General features: G+C 41.6%; 2 protein-coding genes across 3 annotated transcripts; one reads left to right on the forward strand and one right to left on the reverse strand.

Moving 5' to 3' along the window:
* Nucleotides 1-861: 861 nt before the first annotated feature.
* On the reverse strand, nt 862-2,911 carry LOC134088549 (prostate-associated microseminoprotein-like). Its single transcript, XM_062542551.1, has 4 exons — nt 2,817-2,911; nt 1,790-1,874; nt 1,231-1,342; nt 862-1,060 (listed from the first exon to the last, which is right to left on the reverse strand). The coding sequence occupies exons 1-4, from the start codon at nt 2,817-2,819 to the stop codon at nt 922-924; spliced, it is 339 nt and encodes a 112-aa protein (XP_062398535.1). The 5' UTR covers nt 2,820-2,911; the 3' UTR covers nt 862-921.
* Nucleotides 2,912-6,383: 3,472 nt separating this feature from the next.
* On the forward strand, nt 6,384-18,672 carry LOC134088547 (uncharacterized). 2 transcript variants are annotated; one of them, XM_062542548.1, is made up of 5 exons: nt 6,384-6,488; nt 13,109-14,672; nt 15,353-15,426; nt 16,556-17,330; nt 17,894-18,672. In XM_062542548.1, exons 2-4 carry the CDS (start codon nt 13,154-13,156, stop codon nt 17,054-17,056), a joined length of 2,094 nt encoding a protein of 697 aa, XP_062398532.1. In that variant the 5' UTR covers nt 6,384-6,488; nt 13,109-13,153; the 3' UTR covers nt 17,057-17,330; nt 17,894-18,672. The 2 variants fall into 2 exon arrangements, with proteins under 2 accessions (XP_062398532.1, XP_062398533.1); XM_062542549.1 differs by having other exon boundaries at nt 15,365-15,426.
* The last annotated feature ends 782 nt before the right edge of the window (nt 18,673-19,454 follow it).

Genomic DNA, 19,454 nt, shown 5'->3' on the forward strand with positions numbered 1-19,454 from the left:
TATCCATACAGACACAGAGACCATAAAGAGGACAAGGTCTTTGTTGACGCAATTTAGACTATCCTTCTCTGCCTGGCTATGCACTTTGAGTTTCTACTGGGGAGAATCATGCAGCTTAGCTGGCAGTGCCTCACAGGCAGAAAACCAGCCTGGCAATTGAGCTGCCAACGAGCCTTGGGATGAATTCTTTCTTGTTTCTCTTCTATCTCCTACCCTGCTCTTCTCTCTATATCTGTCTATCTACAGTATCTATCTATCTACAGTATCTATATATCTAAATTTATTTGGTTTAATCAATATGAGTTCCATTGAAGTTTATGGTTTACCATATAACATACAGTTAGCCATTTGTATATCTCTCTTTGTGTGTGCCATGCCACAACTCTGCTACTAGCTCACGAACTTGGTAATATTCTAGGTGAACCTATTCCTTTTATGTATAGCAGTTTCTCGCTATTTCAATATTTACCACAGATGCCCTGTTCTGTCCAATAATGTTGAAGACGCTCTAAACCTTTGCAGTCAATGTGATTCTCTTCCCGTGCTGTCTATAACACTTTCTAAACATTTACCTACCCCAGTGCCCCCTTATTTATAAACCATAGCCCAATATTTCTATAAATGTAGTCCCTGGTTCAAGGACAAGTTGGATAACTGCTCACTCCCACTGTACAACAGTATAAACAGTGAGATCTTATATTCAGGTCTGTTTACAACACATATTTGTCAAATTAACTAAAAATATAATTCTCTACACATTGGTAAAATGTTCAATGTATCAAAGAAGCTGAATGCTATACAAGCTGACATTCTTTTTAATTGATTAAATGATATGTGGTATTAAAGACACTGTACACAGCATTAGATGCTTAAATGTTCTTTTTAATGACTTATGGAATGCTTTCATTCATAAAAAAGGGATCACTTCCCAACTGCTGTGATGGACCCGGCCTCACGGCAAGGAGTAATTTTATCATTCTTTTCAACAACTCTAAAGTTGCATTGCTTCCAGTCATACACCACCTCACAGTCAGCAGGTAAATCTATTACTCTTCCCATTCTGAAAAAAAAGAGAAGACATACACAGAAACACATTAAACACTAAATTCATGATCAATAAAATAATAATTGCTTTGGATGGTTATTACTATATCGATTACTTCATTGGTTATTATGCCTCTGTTGGTGTATGTTTTGCTTTGTCTCTGGGAAGGTTTACTGAATACTTACTGGTCACAGCAACTCATCGAACCAGAACTGCAGATACACTGGTGACATCTGCTGTTTGTCCATGTTGTTCCAATAGTATGGATGGTTTTATCAACTTCATCCTCACATTTGTCTACACAAAACAAATTAACTCCTGAGCAACACCGGACTTGACATCTTAACAATTGGTTAACAAGTTACCAAAGGGTCCGTGAGGAGGTTAATGAGGTTAATGACTTCCTACCCACCAGATAAGAAACAATACGTTTATGCATTAACATTCTTTACCCTTTGAGGCCTAAGCTATTTTCAGTGTAATGTTACTCCCTTTACAGTACTTCTAGGGTGTTTTCATATTTATTGTACCCTAAAGCTAACAATAAGGAAATATCCAACCTTGAAGGGAAGTAAAATTGCATAAAGAAATGAATATTTTTAACAAAAACAAGTCGCCCCCAATTATTGACACCTTGACAGGTGATATTCACTAATATTCTACATATTTTGTGTTGTAACTTTATGTTTTCATTAGACAATGAACTGTGTTGACACATTGCCGAAATAATACATTGGTCTTTACCTCCTTGGATGTAGTCCACGTGCCAACAGTAGGAATGAGCCAGTGCAGCCAGTGCACACAGCATCAGCAGGACACCTACAGATCTCTTTACAGAGCACACACACACACACACACACACACACACACACACACATATTCAGCAGGACACAGATCTCTTTACAGAGCACATAACACACACACACACACACACACACACACACACACACACACACATATTCAGCAGGACACAGATCTCTTTACAGAACATACAGTATAACACACACACACACACACACATATTCAGCAGGACACAGATCTCTCTACAGAGAACACAACACACACGCAGACATGATCAGCAGGACATCTCTCTACAGAGAACACAACACACACGCAGACATGATCAGCAGGACATCTCTTTACAGAGAACACAACACACACGCAGACATGATCAGCAGGACATCTCTCTACAGAGAACACAACACACACGCAGACATGATCAGCAGGACATCTCTCTACAGAGAACACAACACACACGCAGACATGATCAGCAGGACATCTCTTTACAGAGAACACAACACACACGCAGACATGATCAGCAGGACATCTCTTTACAGAGAACACAACACACACGCAGACATGATCAGCAGGACATCTCTTTACAGAGCACATAACACACACGCAGACATGATCAGCAGGACACAGATCTCTTTACAGAGCACATAACACACACGCAGCATGAGCAGGACACGTACTGTACAGATTTCTTAACAGAGCACAACACGTTTGCTAAAGAAACTTCTGCCCTTTAAAGCCAACAGGATATAAAAGGCAATAGGTAGCCTACTAGACCGTAAACTTGAAGTGAGTCTTGAACTTTTTCAGAACACTCAATGAATCTGGTCCATATTTTGTTTAGCCTATATCTTGGAATACCAACATAATATTTACAACTACAATAAATATCAACCCTACAATACAATTGTACAATGGATTTTATAAACTAACCCATCCGTTCCAAGATGTGTTTCAGTAGCTCATTAACACTTACCATTCTTTCAGATAAGACTTCCTTGAATTATTTCAATGTACTAGCTCATCAATCAGTCTGTATCCGATATCTCGGCATGGATCTTTTTATCCCTACTGGTGAGAGAGGGAGGGTTATGTCCACTGTTCAGTGGGCCAATAAGAGACAAAGATGTTTGGTAAACACTTATTCAGTTCCTCTTAGCTTGTGTAATTTTGCTGAACAGTGACTGGCAATGCAAGTGCCATATCTGATGAGTAAAAAAATATGACTCATTGACAAGCCATCAACAAACAGGTTTTGCAGCAGTTCCAACGTTGCATTTCTCTTCCAATTTTGGTCAAACAGAAGACATAACCTACATCTCTGTCCTACCAGACAGTCAGCTTCCATAGTGAATGGACACTTAACGCTTCAGTTACATGTAACTAAACTGACACCTTGGGCAAGCTCACAGGTTATCAAAAGTCTTGTGTTCTTGGGTCTGCTTTGTGCAAACTTTGAGTTGCTTCTGTGCCACATGCCCAAACCTCAGAGTTGAAGATCTTCTGGAATAATGTGTGAGTGTGACATGTGGCCACTCCAGAGAGGTTAATCTTTCTGTGGCCTTGTCTGCACTTTAGTGGTTTTTGAGTCCAGAACAGACAGCAAAACTACCACTAGGGTAGCAGTTTTCAGATTACATTACATGCTTGCATAATTGCAAAAATGTTTATCTTTTTTCCCCAGTTAGCCTATTCAAATTGTATGAGATCAGTGAAAAGAATACCTTTGGAACACTGGATGAATGGTTTGAGGGTCGAGAATACCTTTTGAAATGATTTACTGTGTAAGTAGGCTACATAATCTGAAAACTGCTGCGATGGAAATTTCTAAGTGATCCCAAACTTTTGACCAGTAGTGTACATGCAGTATACATATCTCCCAAAAGTAAATACACCCTTCACATTTCTATACCATGTAAAGTGTTGGGTGTACAGCTTGTATACATTTGTGTAAATTTGCTGTCCCCTCAAGACAACTAAAGACATAGCCATGTTTAATCCATGGCAACAAAAGCGAGCCCACCCCCAAGTGAAAATGTCCAAATTGTGCCCAAACTGTCAATCTTTTGTGTGGCCATCATTATTTTCCAGCATTGCCTTAACCCCCAATGGAGTTCACCAGAGCTTCACAGGGTGCCACTGGAATCCTTACTCCATGACAACATCACAAAGCTAGTGGATGTCAGAGCCAATGAATGAGCATGGGCTGAGGAATAAACCAGCACAGGTATAACTGCGGCAACCAGCACAGGTATAACTGGGTTGGTAGTTGACCCACTTAAAATCCAGTCACTGTTTAGTCGGGTGTGCAAAAGGAAAGCTACAGGCCCTGACGGCATCTCAGCTCTTCTCTTAAAAACATTTGCAGAAGAGCTCACTCCGGCCTGGTGCCCCATCTTTCAGAGCTCAGCAGATTCACATGTTGTCCCAGCCCTCTGGAAAAAATCCACTATTATTCCTATCCCAAAGAAACCCTGCCCTATAGAAAATAATGATTACAGACCGGTTGCACTTACCTGAATTGTAATGAAGTGCTTTGAAAAATATATGGTGTCCACTGTTGCAAAGGGAGGTCACCCCTGCTTTAGACCTATTTCAATTTGCCTACAGGCAAGGGAGAGGCACAGATGACGCTATTGCTGGCATCACTCACTTTGCCCTTAAGCACCTCGAGAATCCTGCGGCCTATGCCCGTATCTTATTTATTGACTTCGGTTCTGCTTTTAATTCATTGCAACCTCACATACTGATAAATAAAATGAACCACATGAATGTAAGTCCCCACATCATTAGATGGTTCCATTCTTTCTTAACTAACAGACTTCAGAATGTAAGAATTAATAGTACATTCTCTGATACTAAGTCTATTAGTAGGCCTACAGGAGCACCTCAAGGCTGTGTCAGCTCACCAGTGCTCTTTACACTGTACACAAATGACTGTTCTCACAGCTATCCTGGCAATTTTATCTTTACATTTTCTGATGACACTGCAATTTTGAGCTTGTTGTATCAGCACACAGAACCTGCGGCATTTAAGGAGGTGCAATCTTTTGCCAAGTGGTGTGACAGAAATCACCTCACTATTAATGTAAAGAAAACAGAGGAAATGGTGCTGGACCCAAAGTTCATTGGGGACCACACCCAATAGCATCCATGGTGTAAAAATCAGCCAAGATAATTTGTACACATATCTAGGTATTCATTTTGATAACCTTTTCAGTTGGCAAGCCCATGTTGATTATCTGTGTTCTCGTCTGCAGCAAAGGTTGTACTTCCTGCGCAGGCTCAGGGTGTTTGGGGTCAATCAGAAAGTAATGTTTTTATTTTATCAGTCCATTCTGGAAAGCATTCTTAGGTATGGGATGACTGTTTGGTATGGTAACCTCTCAGTCCATTTAAAATCAAGAATTGCTCGTCTGGTACAGACAGCAATGAAAGTGATGGGGAGGTCAGAAAAGCTGCCCCTGCAGACTATCTATGAGCAGTCTGTGCTCAGACATGCTCAGAGAACCTTGTCTGATGAAGCACATGTTCTCCACTCTGAATACAAACTTTTACCACCAGGCAAACACTATAGAGTGCCCCACTGCAGGCTTAACCATTTTAAAAATTCACTTTTCCCAACTTCAGTCAGAGTTCTGAATGCTTCTAAGGCCAAAGGTGTTGTGCAATAAGGTTAAGGATGGTCCAACATGGTGGTTGTCTGTTTGTCTTTTTATCTTATTTTACTTATTAATTTATTTTCTGCATGTTATGTGTAGGTATGTGTGCATGTGTATGTGTATGTGTATGCAGGTTATCATATGTGTATGTTTGTTACTTTTATGTTAGCAGCAATGTAGTCCAAGACAAATTTCCTTCGGGACAATAAAAGTATATTCTAAAACCGAGTTTAACATGGAGAAAAGCAGGAGCAAGGTGATGGCACAGCGGGAGACAAAACACCCCTTTCTCCAGGCCCCCGGCACAAGAGACCGTGCGTCAGTCCTGGCCTGCTTTAATGCAGCTGGGGAGGACATACCACCTCTTATTATATTTTCCAAGTCCTTCCCTGGGGGCCAGTAGGCTACACCACAGGGAGTATTGGGAGGATCATGATAAAGTGAGACATTTAGATAGCCTACAGCCAGAAGTAGAGATCGGAAAGACATAATGCAGGAGTCAGAGAGAGGATAGTAGCCTATTGATCACAAGATTAAGAATAGGACACACAGGGCTTAATTTTTCTTCAGGGAAACATCCAAAAGGGAATTGTCATCATTAGTCACTTGGAAACTGTAGCACATTTTATTTCATTGCACAAACTATCTAGAAATCGCTTTTTCAGTCACTCAAAATGGTCAAAACAGAATTTTACATAGCAAGGAAAACCTTTATCCAACATTTATCACTTTATTATTACGTTTCTGAAAGACACAGAAGTAGGCCTAGCCAAAAGGATTTAATTATTTTTTATTTATTTATTTATTTGTTTAGCCGCTTATTTTAGTTAGTTGGTTCCGAAATCTCCTGGTTCACACTCCAGCCCAGTCGGTGGCGGTAATGCACTCTTAAGTTTGTTTGCCAACCGCCATTAAACACAAGAAGAAGAAGAAGCAGAAGAAGTAGAAGAAGATATCAAAGAATGTCTGTTAAGCCTTCTAATCTAGTAAGTAACTGGTTTTCATTTGTATTACTTACTATTCAGAGTGTGGCAGTCACATGGACGCTTGTAGTTCTGTAGTGTTACATTTTAACGCTTATGGGTTCGTAAGAAAAAAACCCTATGGGAAAATGAATCGTGAGTTTGTTATTAGGGGAGAGCCGGGTCGATTGAAACGCGGGACGAAAGTAACACAGCGATTTCCTCGAAAACCATGCACATCTGAAATGTCATATGTCGTCAGTTTGTTCAACACACAAGACTTGCCAACCACGGGAAATCTCGTGCCATGACGTCATCGAATTCCACCGTTATCCCCGCAAACCTGTTTTTGACACCGGCAAGTAAAATCTTATGTGCGGTAATTTTTTTGTGATCACAACTCGTGTTTATTGTTTCATGCAATGATCACATGACCATACGAGAGATGAATCATTACTTAAACATGTCTGAAAGTGTTAAATGTCAGCATTTTGAGGTTTAGAAGCAAAATATGTTTAAGTGTTAGTTAGCACTGTCGGGACGATTGAAACAGTTGTTTCAATTGTCCCGAACTATCAATGCAAAAAAAAATAAAATGTTTCAAAATAAAAGAGGAAGATCAATTGTGAATCCCTCAACAAGGCTTACAACGGGAAATAAGTAAATTAGATGGAAATGTAGTCATCAGTATGGTATAAAATGAAGAAATGTGAGTTTAATCGAAACGCGTATCTCGACATTGACGCACATGGAAAAATACATTTTTTGACCTACTTATATTTTGAAGAATCAGGTGAAATTTTAGCCATGACAAGTACAGAAGTATGTTGTTAGGTATGTTTCATAAAAACTAGAGTAAAGTGAATGGTTTCTGTTTACAATATGCTGTTTCATTCGTCCCGCACATGTGTTTCAATTGACCCGACTGGGTGGGTCAATTGAAACAAATGACAACTTACGTTCAAAGTTAAAAAACAACGCGATCACTCAAGGTGTATATGAAATTACACTGGTAACTAAGAGAGGACACATGTGAGTTGTTGATCACATGACAACATTATTTGTATCCCTTTCACCTGTTTTGAAAAAGACGTTAAACTGAAAAGTGTTTCAATTGACCCTGCTCTCCCCTACGTCCATCCCTTATTATCGTCCTCTTCCGTCTATGTGTCACTGAATATTAATTTCTATACAAATTAAGACGGAGGATTCGTAAAGAAACACAAGCACCTACACCATAAGTGTATCTTAATTAACTATGTACCAAAAATGACATTTTATCGTGACTCTTAGACCTGTAAAACAGTGTTGTAAACTTTAGTACAAAACCGCCTGGAGCTAGTGACGCCGACGAACCGTTGATGTAGGCTACATCAAAGATTCTAGAGCGGAGCAAGATGGATCAGTTTGTATTTTAGGATCACTGCGGAACCGACGTCAGCGGCGCAATGCATTATGGCACAAAAAGGGCCTTTTCCTACGGAGCCCGTGAAGGGTCAGGTGTGTGAATATTTTTGAGTGCACTTTTGCGTTCCCTCGCAATACTTTTTGCGTTACCTCGCAATACTTTTGCGTTCCCTCGCAATCATTTTGCGTTCCCTCGCAATACTTTTTGCGTTCCCTCGCAATAACTTGTATGTATGCCCTTAAGCCGCAGGTTCCGTTTGCGGAGTGGGAGGGGTAGAGAGGGAGCAAGGGTGTGTGTGTGTGTGCGTGTTGGTGTGTGAGATTGGAGTGGGAGAGAGAGGCATGTTACAGGGACCTGAGTGATGTGAATGTAGGCTATATTATAAAGATCACAAAATAAATTCTCTGAACCAAACCACTGTGCAAGTTATTAACCCGCTGCTGTTGTGAAGGAGAGAGGGAGTTAACCCGAGTCAATTCAAGTACCTCGGCCCTGGAGCAGCCAAATTCTCCCCTGAAATCTCAAACTACTGAGACGTAAACAAAAATTAACATTGGGCTCTGTACAGTGGCTAGCCTAGGCTACATCAGGTTAATGCGCTGTCAACTCTCATGCTGCGCCGAAACAAGCCGTTTTTCTTTAGCAGGCGCTTCAGAGTTTTCATGCTTATAATCACATTGTGTCTCACAGACAAATCCGCCAGTATATTGCTGTAGCCTATGTGAGCCCCAGGTTAAAGTAAAACTTAACAATGTCCAGATTATCCATGAGTTGAACAGCAGTCCATGTAAACCTGTATGGTGGGCTAATGCATGGAGCCCAAGTTGACAGGAACACATACATGTTATTGCGAGGGAACGCAAAAAGTATTGCGAGGGAACGCAAAATTATTGCGAAGGAACGCAAAAGTATTGCGAGGTAACGCAAAAAGTATTGCGAGGGAACGCAAAAAGTATTGCGAGGGAACGCAAAAGTGCACTCAAAAATATTCACACACCTGACCCTTCACGGGCTCCGTATTTTCCTCCATCATGTGAGGCCACTGCGCGAATATTTTGTACAGTCTATGATTATAAACAACAAACCTATGGTATTTCGAACCCGATCGGCTAGCCAAAACAATAACACAGATGTAAGCATTTAGGCTACTATGCTAAAAACTAGTAGTAGCTAGTAGTAACAGAGACAAGCTCCTGCTGGACACGAGGAAACGTTATATGGAAAAGATAGGCTATCTTTGATCGGTAACATGGATCCGGTGTTGTTACGATAGATAGCAGACAGGGTTAAAGCGGATCTTTGGTAATGGTTCAAACAAGGTCTGAGCGAAGCAACGGCCTTCGAAAACCACTTTGTCACAAACTGTAGTATAGTTTTGTAAATATGGAGATGTTGCTACCAAAATGCTACAGCAAAAATTAAGTGGACTAATGCTGCGTTCAAGTGCAACGTGACGTGAGACTTAGAGTGTGTTGTGAAAATGTCACCCCGTCCTGGCAACGTGATTTCCAGCTGCATATCGTAACTGGGTAGAAATAGATAGGTAACTTTTTACCCATATATTTTCATTCTAACAGATCATAACGACAAGATTTCACGCCATAATATGAAAAACTAGATGTACCGCAAAGCGATACACAATATGACCGCCGCTCAGTCCTGCACATTCTCTCCGCAAATATCAATCACGCTTGTGTTTCCATCGCCTACTCCATCCCTACTGCAACTTTTATGTATGTAAATGAGTGTGTGCATGTGTGCGCTTGCTTTTGTGTATGAGTGCTTCTCTGTCTAGTGTGAGTGTGTGTCTGCTTGTGTGTGTGTTTAATGTGTCTCTGAGTATATGTTCACTGTGTTCTCTGCCGTCACTGTCACTCCAATATCAGATAACACACACACACACACACACACACACGCACATGCGCACGTGTGCACACACACACACACACAAACACACATACACAGGCACACACACGCACACAAACACACACTCGCACACACACACACACACACACACACACACACACACACACACACACACAAACACACACACACAGGCACACCCAGAGAGAGAGAGAGAGAAAGAGAGAACACACACAGAATACACACAGATAACACAGACACAGAGAGAGAGAGAGAGAGAGAGAGAGAGAGAGAGAGAAAGAAAGAGAACACACACAGAACATGCACATACACACATATACACACATGCAAACACACAGATGGGCACACAGAAACGCACCCACACACACAGGCTATAGTACATCACACACACATTCACTTCTCAGCTCCGGTGGTCTCACAAAATGTACTCAAAGATGTGTGTGTGCATGTGTGTGTGTGTGTGTGTGTGTGTGTGTGTGTGTGTGTGTGTGTGTAGGTGTGTGTGTGTGTGTGTGTAAGGGTGTATGTGTGCATGCGTGTGGGCGTGTTTGTGCATGTGTTTGTATAATGTTTTATGTACATGTGTGTATGTAGTGGTGTGTGTGTGTGTAGGTATGCGTGTGTGTGTGTGTATTTATGTGTGTGTGTGTGTGTGTGTGTGTGTGTGTGTGTTCCTGCATGTTTGTTGCACCCAGAGCAACCATTCTCTTTTAAAACATATTTGGAAACTAGTTGATTAAAGGTTTCTAATGGTGTCACTTATATGTTTCTAGGACAAAAACTAGCAGAGATTGAGATGTTTGGAACAGTTTTTGAAATCCCCAGGGGGGGATTTAGACTCCAGATAATACCACCATCTACTGGCCGATGGGTATACAGTCCTGAATGTACACATAAATCCATTTATTTTATAGCCCCCCATGGATGAAATTCCACAAAACTTGGCATACTCCCAGAGGGTGTCAGGTTAATCATACACATGAAATTTGGTGCAGTTCATAACATCTCATCTGAAGATAGGGGCAATTAAAGCAATATTACATTGCATTTTCAATTTTTACGATGGGGGGGCAAATCACAAATGACTGGTTATAAGCTAAGTTGATGCAAGCTCTAGAGAACAACATACCATAAACATTTTGTCATCCTCGGTGCCACGGTTCAGGTAGTTATGTAGGAAAAACTGTCATTTTTGGGCTTCGGGCGGGGGCAGCGCGGGGGTGGAGTGACCCCCGGGGACGAAACGAAAATTTTCCATAGAACTCTACTGGGGCTACATGCCCACCAAGTTTCATGCGCTCCGGTGTTACGGTGTCCCGGGAATCGTTGACGAAAAATGACGGGAAAAAAGAATAAAAAAAAAAAAAAAAAAAAAAAAAAAACTTTGACAACAACTATATGACCGCTGCGCTAGCTATGCTAGCGGCGGTCATAATAAGTTGTTAAAATTGCATTGCAGTGTCTAAAACAACCCTTCACGCAGAGAAGTAAAGTTTAGCCTCATTGGTCCCTCAAAATCCAAATTTCTTAGGATATATTTTTTGTCAAGTAATTTTGAATTTTGTATTTGAAGGGGGATGCAAAGAAATGACACATTGCTGGATGTTAGATTTTTTAGAGTCACTTATTTGCTTAAATATTTTTTAATGTCAATGACCTACACACGCTTCATTAGCAGAATGCTAGCGTGTTATGGCCTGATGCTAAATAGGAGACCAGTTTCAGCTAGCCATTCCATTGAAACCCCATTGAATGTTGGCGCCACTTTGACATCAGATAACGTTACAGCTGAAATGTTTTAAGCCTTTGTACGAACATTTTCTATTTTCGGAGTAATACAACATTGTGTGATTGGCGTCATAACCTCGTAACTGTCTTACTGCCTGAGTAATAAAACTTTTTTCTGAAAACAATGCTAAAGTGGCGTAAGTTAGGTAATGCGCATGTGTTCAGAGAGAGTGAAGCGTCGCCATAGGTCAGACTACGTGCCCACGTCACATTTACGTCCCCTGAGCCTGCGTAGAAAGACAAGCAGCTCAACAGGAAAACGGTTGAAATTTGCTTCATTGGTCTCTGCTGACGTCTACGTGATAGCTTTGTCCATATATTTTACTGTTTATTGCATAGATGGCTCTGCAGTTGGGAAGTGACCTATTTCCGGCTGCGTTCTTAAACCCCATAAGATCCCACCCCAAAAGTGTATTTAAATTATCTTTGCACTGGAAATATCAAAATACAGTCGCTTGAATTGTTGTAAATGGTGTTGTAGCTTAATGCCTAATCGGTGGAATTTTGGTTTCTCAACAAATATTTTAATCAGTTTAATGTTTGCCTCTTGAGTTTTTCCCCAAACTTTTTAAAGCAACATTAACACGCTATTTGTTTATCCAGCAAACTATGTCCACAGACAAGGTAGAGTATGTTCAGTGTTGGGGAGTAACGCACTACATGTAATTGAGTTACGTAATTTAATTACAAAATAAATGTAACAGTAATATATTACAGTTACTGTAGAAAAAAATGTAATTCAATTACAGGTACTTTTGAAATTTTTCAAAATTACAATTTCAATTACATCTCAATATTGTCAGCAAAACTTTGCAAATAATATTGTATGTAAAAAGAACTGTTTCCCTCCACAGCCATAGTTTGATACGGGACCTTCTGATAGGCTCTATCACGTCTACAGCGCCATCAGCGTAGGCCTACATGCCTACCTGTAAACGTGTTATGGTTATCATTATATTATCCTCACAAAAAAAGTGATGCTAATTCATGTATTGAATGCCCTTGCTGCCTTGTGCGCTTGTACAGAACTGCTCGGCAGCCTGTAGACCAAGGCCGAAATCTTCACATGGATTTGGGGACGATATATATCATTCAAAAATTGGAAAAGTAATCAAAAAGTAATCAAAAGTAATTAGTTACGTTACTCAGAAAAAGTAATTCAAATGGTTACACTACTATTACATTTACAACAGAGTAACTTGTAACTGTAACACATTACATTTCTAAAGTAACCTTCCCAACACTGAGTATGTTGCATGATTTTTTGAAGTGCCGTTCACCCTGTTACGAGTTGATGAATTGCTGAAATAATTTTGGAAACATTATTTTAAGGTATGAAAAACTCTTTAGTGTTGCTTAAATGGCCTTTCACTTCAGTTGTTGCCCACTGGTGCACCAATAATGAAGTGAAGTATAAATCATGGAAGGTAGTTTGAATTTGGCTTCAGCCTGTACAGTTACTGGGCTCTCAATTAGGTTCCATTTGCGGTTCACGCTGCAACAACAATAACAATTATGATGATGATAATAATAATGCTAAAATACTTGTTCTTTCCTTTTTCAGAATCCAGATAATCAATTTAAATGTTTCTACTCACAAGTATAGAAAATGGTATTAAGAAAGCAATGGAAAGATGAGGACATGGTGCAGGCAATGGAGGAGGTGGCTGGAGGCATGCCAGTGCGCCAGGCATGTAAGGTCTTCAATGTCCCTCGCAACACCTTGATGGACCGAGTGAGTGGGCGGGTTACCCATGGGCGCCGTTCAGGCCCAAGCAACAAACTCTCCGTTGAGGATGAGCAAGCTTTAGTGGAGTATTGCCAGTACTGTGCATACCATGGGTTCCCACTCACAAAGGCTCGGCTCCAGGCATATGCCACCGTGGTGTGGAGGAACAGGACCAAACAGCCAGCATTGCCGCCATTAAGTCATAGGTGGTGGACCTGTTTTAAGAAGAGGCACGCGGCTGTATTAAGTTTGGCTTTAGAGAACATTGGCCAGGTGAGGTCCACCTGTGCAAAACCAGAGCCGGTGATTCGCTTCTTCGACTTACTGGAGAAGACAATGAATGAGCACGGGCTGAGGAATAAACCAGCACAGGTATATAACTGTGACAAAACCGAGTTTAACATGGAGAAAAGCAGGAGCCAGATGGTGGCACAGCGGGAGACAAAACACCCCCGTGTGTCAGTCCTGGCCTGCTTCAATGCAGCTGGGGAGGACATACCACCTCTTATTATATTTCCCAAGTCCTTCCCTGGGGGCCAGTACACCACAGGGGGGCCCCCCGATGCCATCTATGGGAAAACTCCAGAGGAGTACGTCGATAGTAAACTCTTTCTAAGGTGGTTCCATCACTTCCTCCTTCACGCGCGGCAGGAGCGCCCTCTGGTCCTTATCTTTGATGGACACAAGGCCCACCCCTCACCACCAGTCGTCGAGGCGGCTATAAGGGCGGGTGTCGTACTGCTACATCTCCCCTCATATACCTCCCACGTTCTTCAGCCCCTGGAAGTGGGTTTCTTTGGCTCTTTGAAGGTAGATTTTGCCACGGTGGCTGACAATCTCTGCCATTTAAAACATTCTTATATTGTGAATCGGACGGAATTTGCCAAAATTGTCCACCACCCGTACCAGCAGGCTAAGGCTAATGGAGTGGTGGTGCGAGGGTTTAAGAAGTGTGGCATCTTCCCTCTTGATAGGACAGTCATCAAATCCCGCCACCCCACCTGCAGCAGGACCACTGCCACCACCACCAGTGGACCATCCCCCTCCTCCTCAGTAGGAACCTCTGCATCCCCTCCACCCATAGGCTCCTCGCAAACACCAGACTCCCAGCCTTCCCTAAGCCAAGTGTTGGTGGAAGCAGAGTTGATCTCCCCTATCACTGCGGAGGAGTATGAGAAATTCCTACAGCAGAAGGAACAGCAGTCCGCAGGGGCCAGAGAGGCAGAGAAGCAGAGGGATCGAGCCAACAACTTCGCCCTACAGACCACTGACCCCGTCGCGACCTCCAGAAGAGGCCGCAGTGCCCGTACCCTTGCCTGTGCCTCCTCCCCCTCTTCCTCCAACCCCTCCGCAGCCACCTCCTCAGCAAAGAAAAGGAAGGCTGCGGTTCTGACACAAGGTAAATAGAGTGTCATTGAATATCAATATCTGGGTCAATGACGTGACATTGTGCATCATCAGGTGATCCAACCAGGCAAAATACTAATTTAAGCCAGAACATACTGTAGTACATTAAACACTCAATCTCTATATCCTCCAGATAGTGTCCATGTGGAGGACACAGAGATGTCTTATAAAGCAATACAAGTTGTGCAATTACAGTCATTTTAAGAGTCTAATGCAATTAGTTTGTGAACACATACCTGATATTGTACCTAATTATTCTATTAAACAATATACTTTTAATTTGTAAAGTATTTATTCACATTTTAAATGGATGTTGGAAAATCAAAATACTTGCCCCCTACAATAAAGTATTTGTAAGTTACTTCCAATACCAAGGTCAGCTACTAAATAATGATGTGCTGAGCACTGTAGACAATCTGAGACTTACCAAAAAAATAAAACACACACAAAAGTGTGTTTTGTTTTTCGATTATGCCACCTTGGGTGGTGAAATTGCAAATACAGTCTAGACATGTATTAAAACCCCAGTAAATGTTGCAGTCCTTTAGACTCGATTAAACATAGTCTTCCAACTTTTTTCAAAAAAAAAATCACGCCTTCCATTCTAAAGATTATTTTAAAAACACAAGGCTTATAAGATCCATATATCTAACTATCCAAATTTTAAAATAGCATCTCTTGCAGGACAGAAGAGAAACAAGAAGTCAGCCGGAGGTGACAAAAAAACACCCAAGGCAACTGTTCAGGTAGGCTACATCACAATTTGGCAATTTGGCGCATCATGTCTTAGGCTAGAATAAACAGATACGCAAATTGCAGCGAGTAAGAGCTTATACCAAAGCCTAAAAATGTCATAGTCTGTGCTCCTTTGCACGATCGTGCAGGCAAAATAAACATTTGTGCACAAACTGTTTTAAGGATATCAAACTTTAACTTGTTTAGTGACCCGAGGTCACGCAGCACCCCATCAACATCCAAATGACTCCAAAATAGTTGGAATCGTTTGTGAACGATTGTGCAGACAAAATAAACATCTCTGGTTTCGGTTTCGTTTTTCGTTTTCGCTCGTTTTATGCTTGCATATTTCTCTGCAGAGCTTCCCCGACAGCTTTAGCGCGTATATTTATACATATATAGGCTATATATAAATATATAAATTGCAAGGGTGGCTCTTCTTGTTCTTTACGCGTCTCAGACTTCCAGATGTAAACAGGAGACGATACGTCTCCTGCAGAAACTGCAAGGTTGCAATAGTGGATAGGGACACTGGGGGCGGGAGGAAATATTACTGTGTTCGATGAAACTGGTCAGTCAGGCAAAACAACGATTTCTGAGCGATTTTATGACTATGAAAAAGTTGCATAGGGTCTCTTTAGTATCCTTAAAACGGTTTGTGCACAAATGTTTATTTGCCTGTACGATCATGCACAAATGATGCACAAACGAATCAAAACACTTTTATTCATATTTTCAATATATGGGGGGCCAATTTCATACAGGTGTGGGCCTGCATAGCCAACTCTAGTCTGTGGTGCATGCTTGACTGCATGAGGACAAGCTTGAGGAGGCTGTGGAACAGTAGTTTGAAGAAGGCGGCCTGCTTCTCTGAGCATGTGTGGGTCAAGATACGGCGGTTGAGCGTTTGGGCACTGCAGTGTTCTGCGCATACTCCCTGGTGCATTGAGCTTTCTCTTTCTCTCCAAATTCAGGGAATCATGGAGTGTAGTCTGAATTTGGCTTTAGCATTATGTACAGTTGCTAAGCTCTCAATTCCCCACCACATTCCACGTGTCATTCGCGGTTCATGCAGCAACAACAATAACAAGGATGATGATGATGATGATAATACTTTTTTTTTTCTAATCACAACTATAGAGAAAGCAATGGAAAGATGAGGACATGGTGCAGGCAATGGAGGAGGTGGCTAGAGGCATGCCAGTGCGCCAGGCATGTAAGGTCTTCAATGTCCCTCGCAACACCTTGATGGACCGAGTGAGTGGGCGGGTTACCCATGGGCGCCGTGAAGGCCCAAGCAACAAACTCTCCGTGGAGGATGAGCAAGCTTTAGTGGAGTATTGCCAGTACTGTGCAGACCATGGGTTCCCTCTCACAAGGGCCCAGGTCCTGGCATATGCCACCGCGGTGTGGAGGAAGAGGACCAAACGGCCAGAATCGCCACCATTAAGTACAACGTGGTGGGCCTTTTTTAAGAAGAGGCACACGGGTGTATTAAGTATCACGTGCAGAAAGAAAAGGCCGACCACTGCTGCCGCCACCACCACCGGACCATACCCCTCCTCCCCAGTGAGAACCTCTGCAACACCTCCACCCATAGGCTCCTTGCAAACACCAGACTCCCAACCTTCCCTGAGCTAAGTGTTGGTGGAAGCAGAGTTGATCGCCCCCATCACTGGGAAGGAGTACGAGAGATTCCTACAGCAGAGGAAACAGCAGTCTGCAGGGGCCAGAGAGGCAGAGAAGCAGAGGAAGCGAGCCAACAACATCGCCCTAGAGACCACTGACCCTGTTGCGATCTCCAGAAGCGGCCGCAGTGCCCGTACCCTTGCCTGTGCCTCCTCCCCCTCTTCCTGCAAGCCCTCCGCAGCCACTTCCTCAGCCAAGAAAAGGAAGGCCCCAGCACCGACACAAGGTAAATAGAGTTTCATTGACCGTCAATATCTGAGTCAGTGATGCAACCAGGAAAAATACTCATTTAAGCCAAGACTTAAAACAACGTGTTTTAACATCTGGACACAGAGATGTGTTAAAAAGCAATTCAAGTTGTGCAATTAGTTAAGAGTCTAATGCAATTAGTTTTAAGAGTCAAATGAACAAATGGTGTACCTCATGTTGTACGTATTAGTAATGAAGTATTTATTCACATTTTAAATGTGAATATTTATACGTTACTTTTAATACCAAGGCCAACTACTAAATAATAATGTGTTAAGCACTGTAGACAATCTCAGGTATACTTACCAAAAAAAATAAGTTTTTTGATGATGCCACATCTTTTGGCTGGTGAAATTGCAAATAGTCTAGACATGTGTTAAAACCCCAGTAAATGTTGCACAGCCATGAAGACCTGTTTAAACACAGCCTTCCAACTTCAAAAGAATCGTGCCTTCCATTTTTAAAGATTATTTTTAAAACGCAAGGCTTGTTTGTCAATGACCCATGTATCTAACAATCCAAATGTAATCCTCTCTACAGGTCAGAAGAGAAACAGGAAGTCAGCTGGAGGTGACAAAAACACATCCCAGGCAGAAGACAACGGTCAAATGTATTATTTTAAAGTCTGTGGGAAGTGCGTGGAGTGTCTATGTGAACAGTGGGACCACCAGGACGACGACAGCGATGAGGGGTTTCAGTGTGTGCGATGCCGGGGCATATGTGCTGAAAGTGATTATCGTTCAGTTATCATATTATAAGGCTTTGGTTGGCCACAGACAGCTAAGCTAACAAATCACTTCTCGGTTTGTCTTTAAGAGTTTTATGATTTTCTTTTTTCTAGTCCTATGACTTGTGTGTTGTGGGCTGTGTCAGAACATGTTGTGTTTATTTGCTGCTGCTGTTGAGGCATAAGCTATGATCAGTAAAGAAGTGCTCCACAAAAACCTGGACCGTGAGTGGTGACATCTACTGTATATACTCAATTGGGTTTTATATCCTCTGATAATGGTGGTTGGTTGTTGTTTTATTTAACTTTATGAATAAACAACTTGAGTAGGTACCTAGTAGGTAGGTACCTAGTCATGTTTTGCAGATTTAAGTTGTGTACCATTATATTTACATTTAAAGTTAACTAACTGTATTTTAGTTTCACTATGTGTTATTTACTAGGTGAATTATAATATAATATAATATAATGTAATATAATGGAAGAGCTGGCTTCATTCGCCTAACACATTCATTTGTGCTGTAGGAGGTACAGCACATGGAAAATGTGATGAGAAATTCAATCAAAAGCCTGTAATGAAAATAAACAAATATATGCAAACTCTAACGCATAAGAAATGCTTTATAAACTAAGTGCATGTTGAACAGATATGCCTGTAGCACTAGACCCCTCTTGACATTTCCAAAATTATGGAGTTTGGATAAAGAGCACTGGTCAACTCATTCCACCAACATGGAGTCACTGAGGAAAATAGTCTTGAGTTTGACCTAGTGTGTATGGCTTCTTGACACTACAGACCCTCATCAGAAGACTGCAGTGGGTGGTTGGGGGTGTACACTGTACAGTAACTTACATCTTGATCATTGAATTAAGATAGCTGGGAGCAGATCCAGTCATTGTCCTAATGGCCAAAGTGAGAGATTTAAATGTAATTCTGGCCACTGTGGGCAGCCGTGGACAATAATGAGGAGAGGAGCTTCATGTGTCCTCTTGGCTGATTGAAGACCATGCATGCTGCAGCATTCTGAATCAGTTGTAACGATCTTAAAGCAGGTAAACCAGCTAACAGTGAGCTATGAATCAAGTAAATTACAGTTTTTGCCCGTTGCTTGAACACTATAGACCCATGCTTAGACTAAAGTAATACAACTTGAAACTTTTTTACCATACCTCAAACACATGTACCCATACCTTAAACAAAAGTGCTGCTTTGCACTCCAGTTGCAATTCTGCAACACACTTAGGCTACTCCTTTATGCAACACACTTGGTCCTGCATACTACACTCTATATCATACATACTAGGCTATACTGTAAGACACTTGTTCACAAATGAAATCTCAGGCTGCCATTCGTAAAACACTCATATCCAAAA

This window comes from Sardina pilchardus, chromosome 8, assembly GCF_963854185.1.
Source record: "Sardina pilchardus chromosome 8, fSarPil1.1, whole genome shotgun sequence".
NCBI classification, from domain to species: domain Eukaryota; kingdom Metazoa; phylum Chordata; class Actinopteri; order Clupeiformes; family Clupeidae; genus Sardina; species Sardina pilchardus.

Excerpts from the sequence above, each read along its gene's own strand:
- LOC134088549 (XM_062542551.1), bottom strand. Across the intron at positions 1,343-1,789 it reads CGTGGACTACATCCAAGGAG|ACAAATGTGAGGATGAAGTT; the intron begins GTAAAGACCAAT and ends TGTTTTGTGTAG. Across the intron at positions 1,061-1,230 it reads TCGATGAGTTGCTGTGACCA|AATGGGAAGAGTAATAGATT; the intron begins GTAAGTATTCAG and ends CTTTTTTTTCAG.
- LOC134088547 (XM_062542548.1), top strand. The coding sequence starts at position 13,154 with ATGGTATTAAGAAAGCAATGGAAAGATGAGGACATGGTGCAGGCAATG. Across the intron at positions 14,673-15,352 it reads GGCTGCGGTTCTGACACAAG|CATCTCTTGCAGGACAGAAG; the intron begins GTAAATAGAGTG and ends ATTTTAAAATAG. Across the intron at positions 15,427-16,555 it reads CACCCAAGGCAACTGTTCAG|AGAAAGCAATGGAAAGATGA; the intron begins GTAGGCTACATC and ends TCACAACTATAG.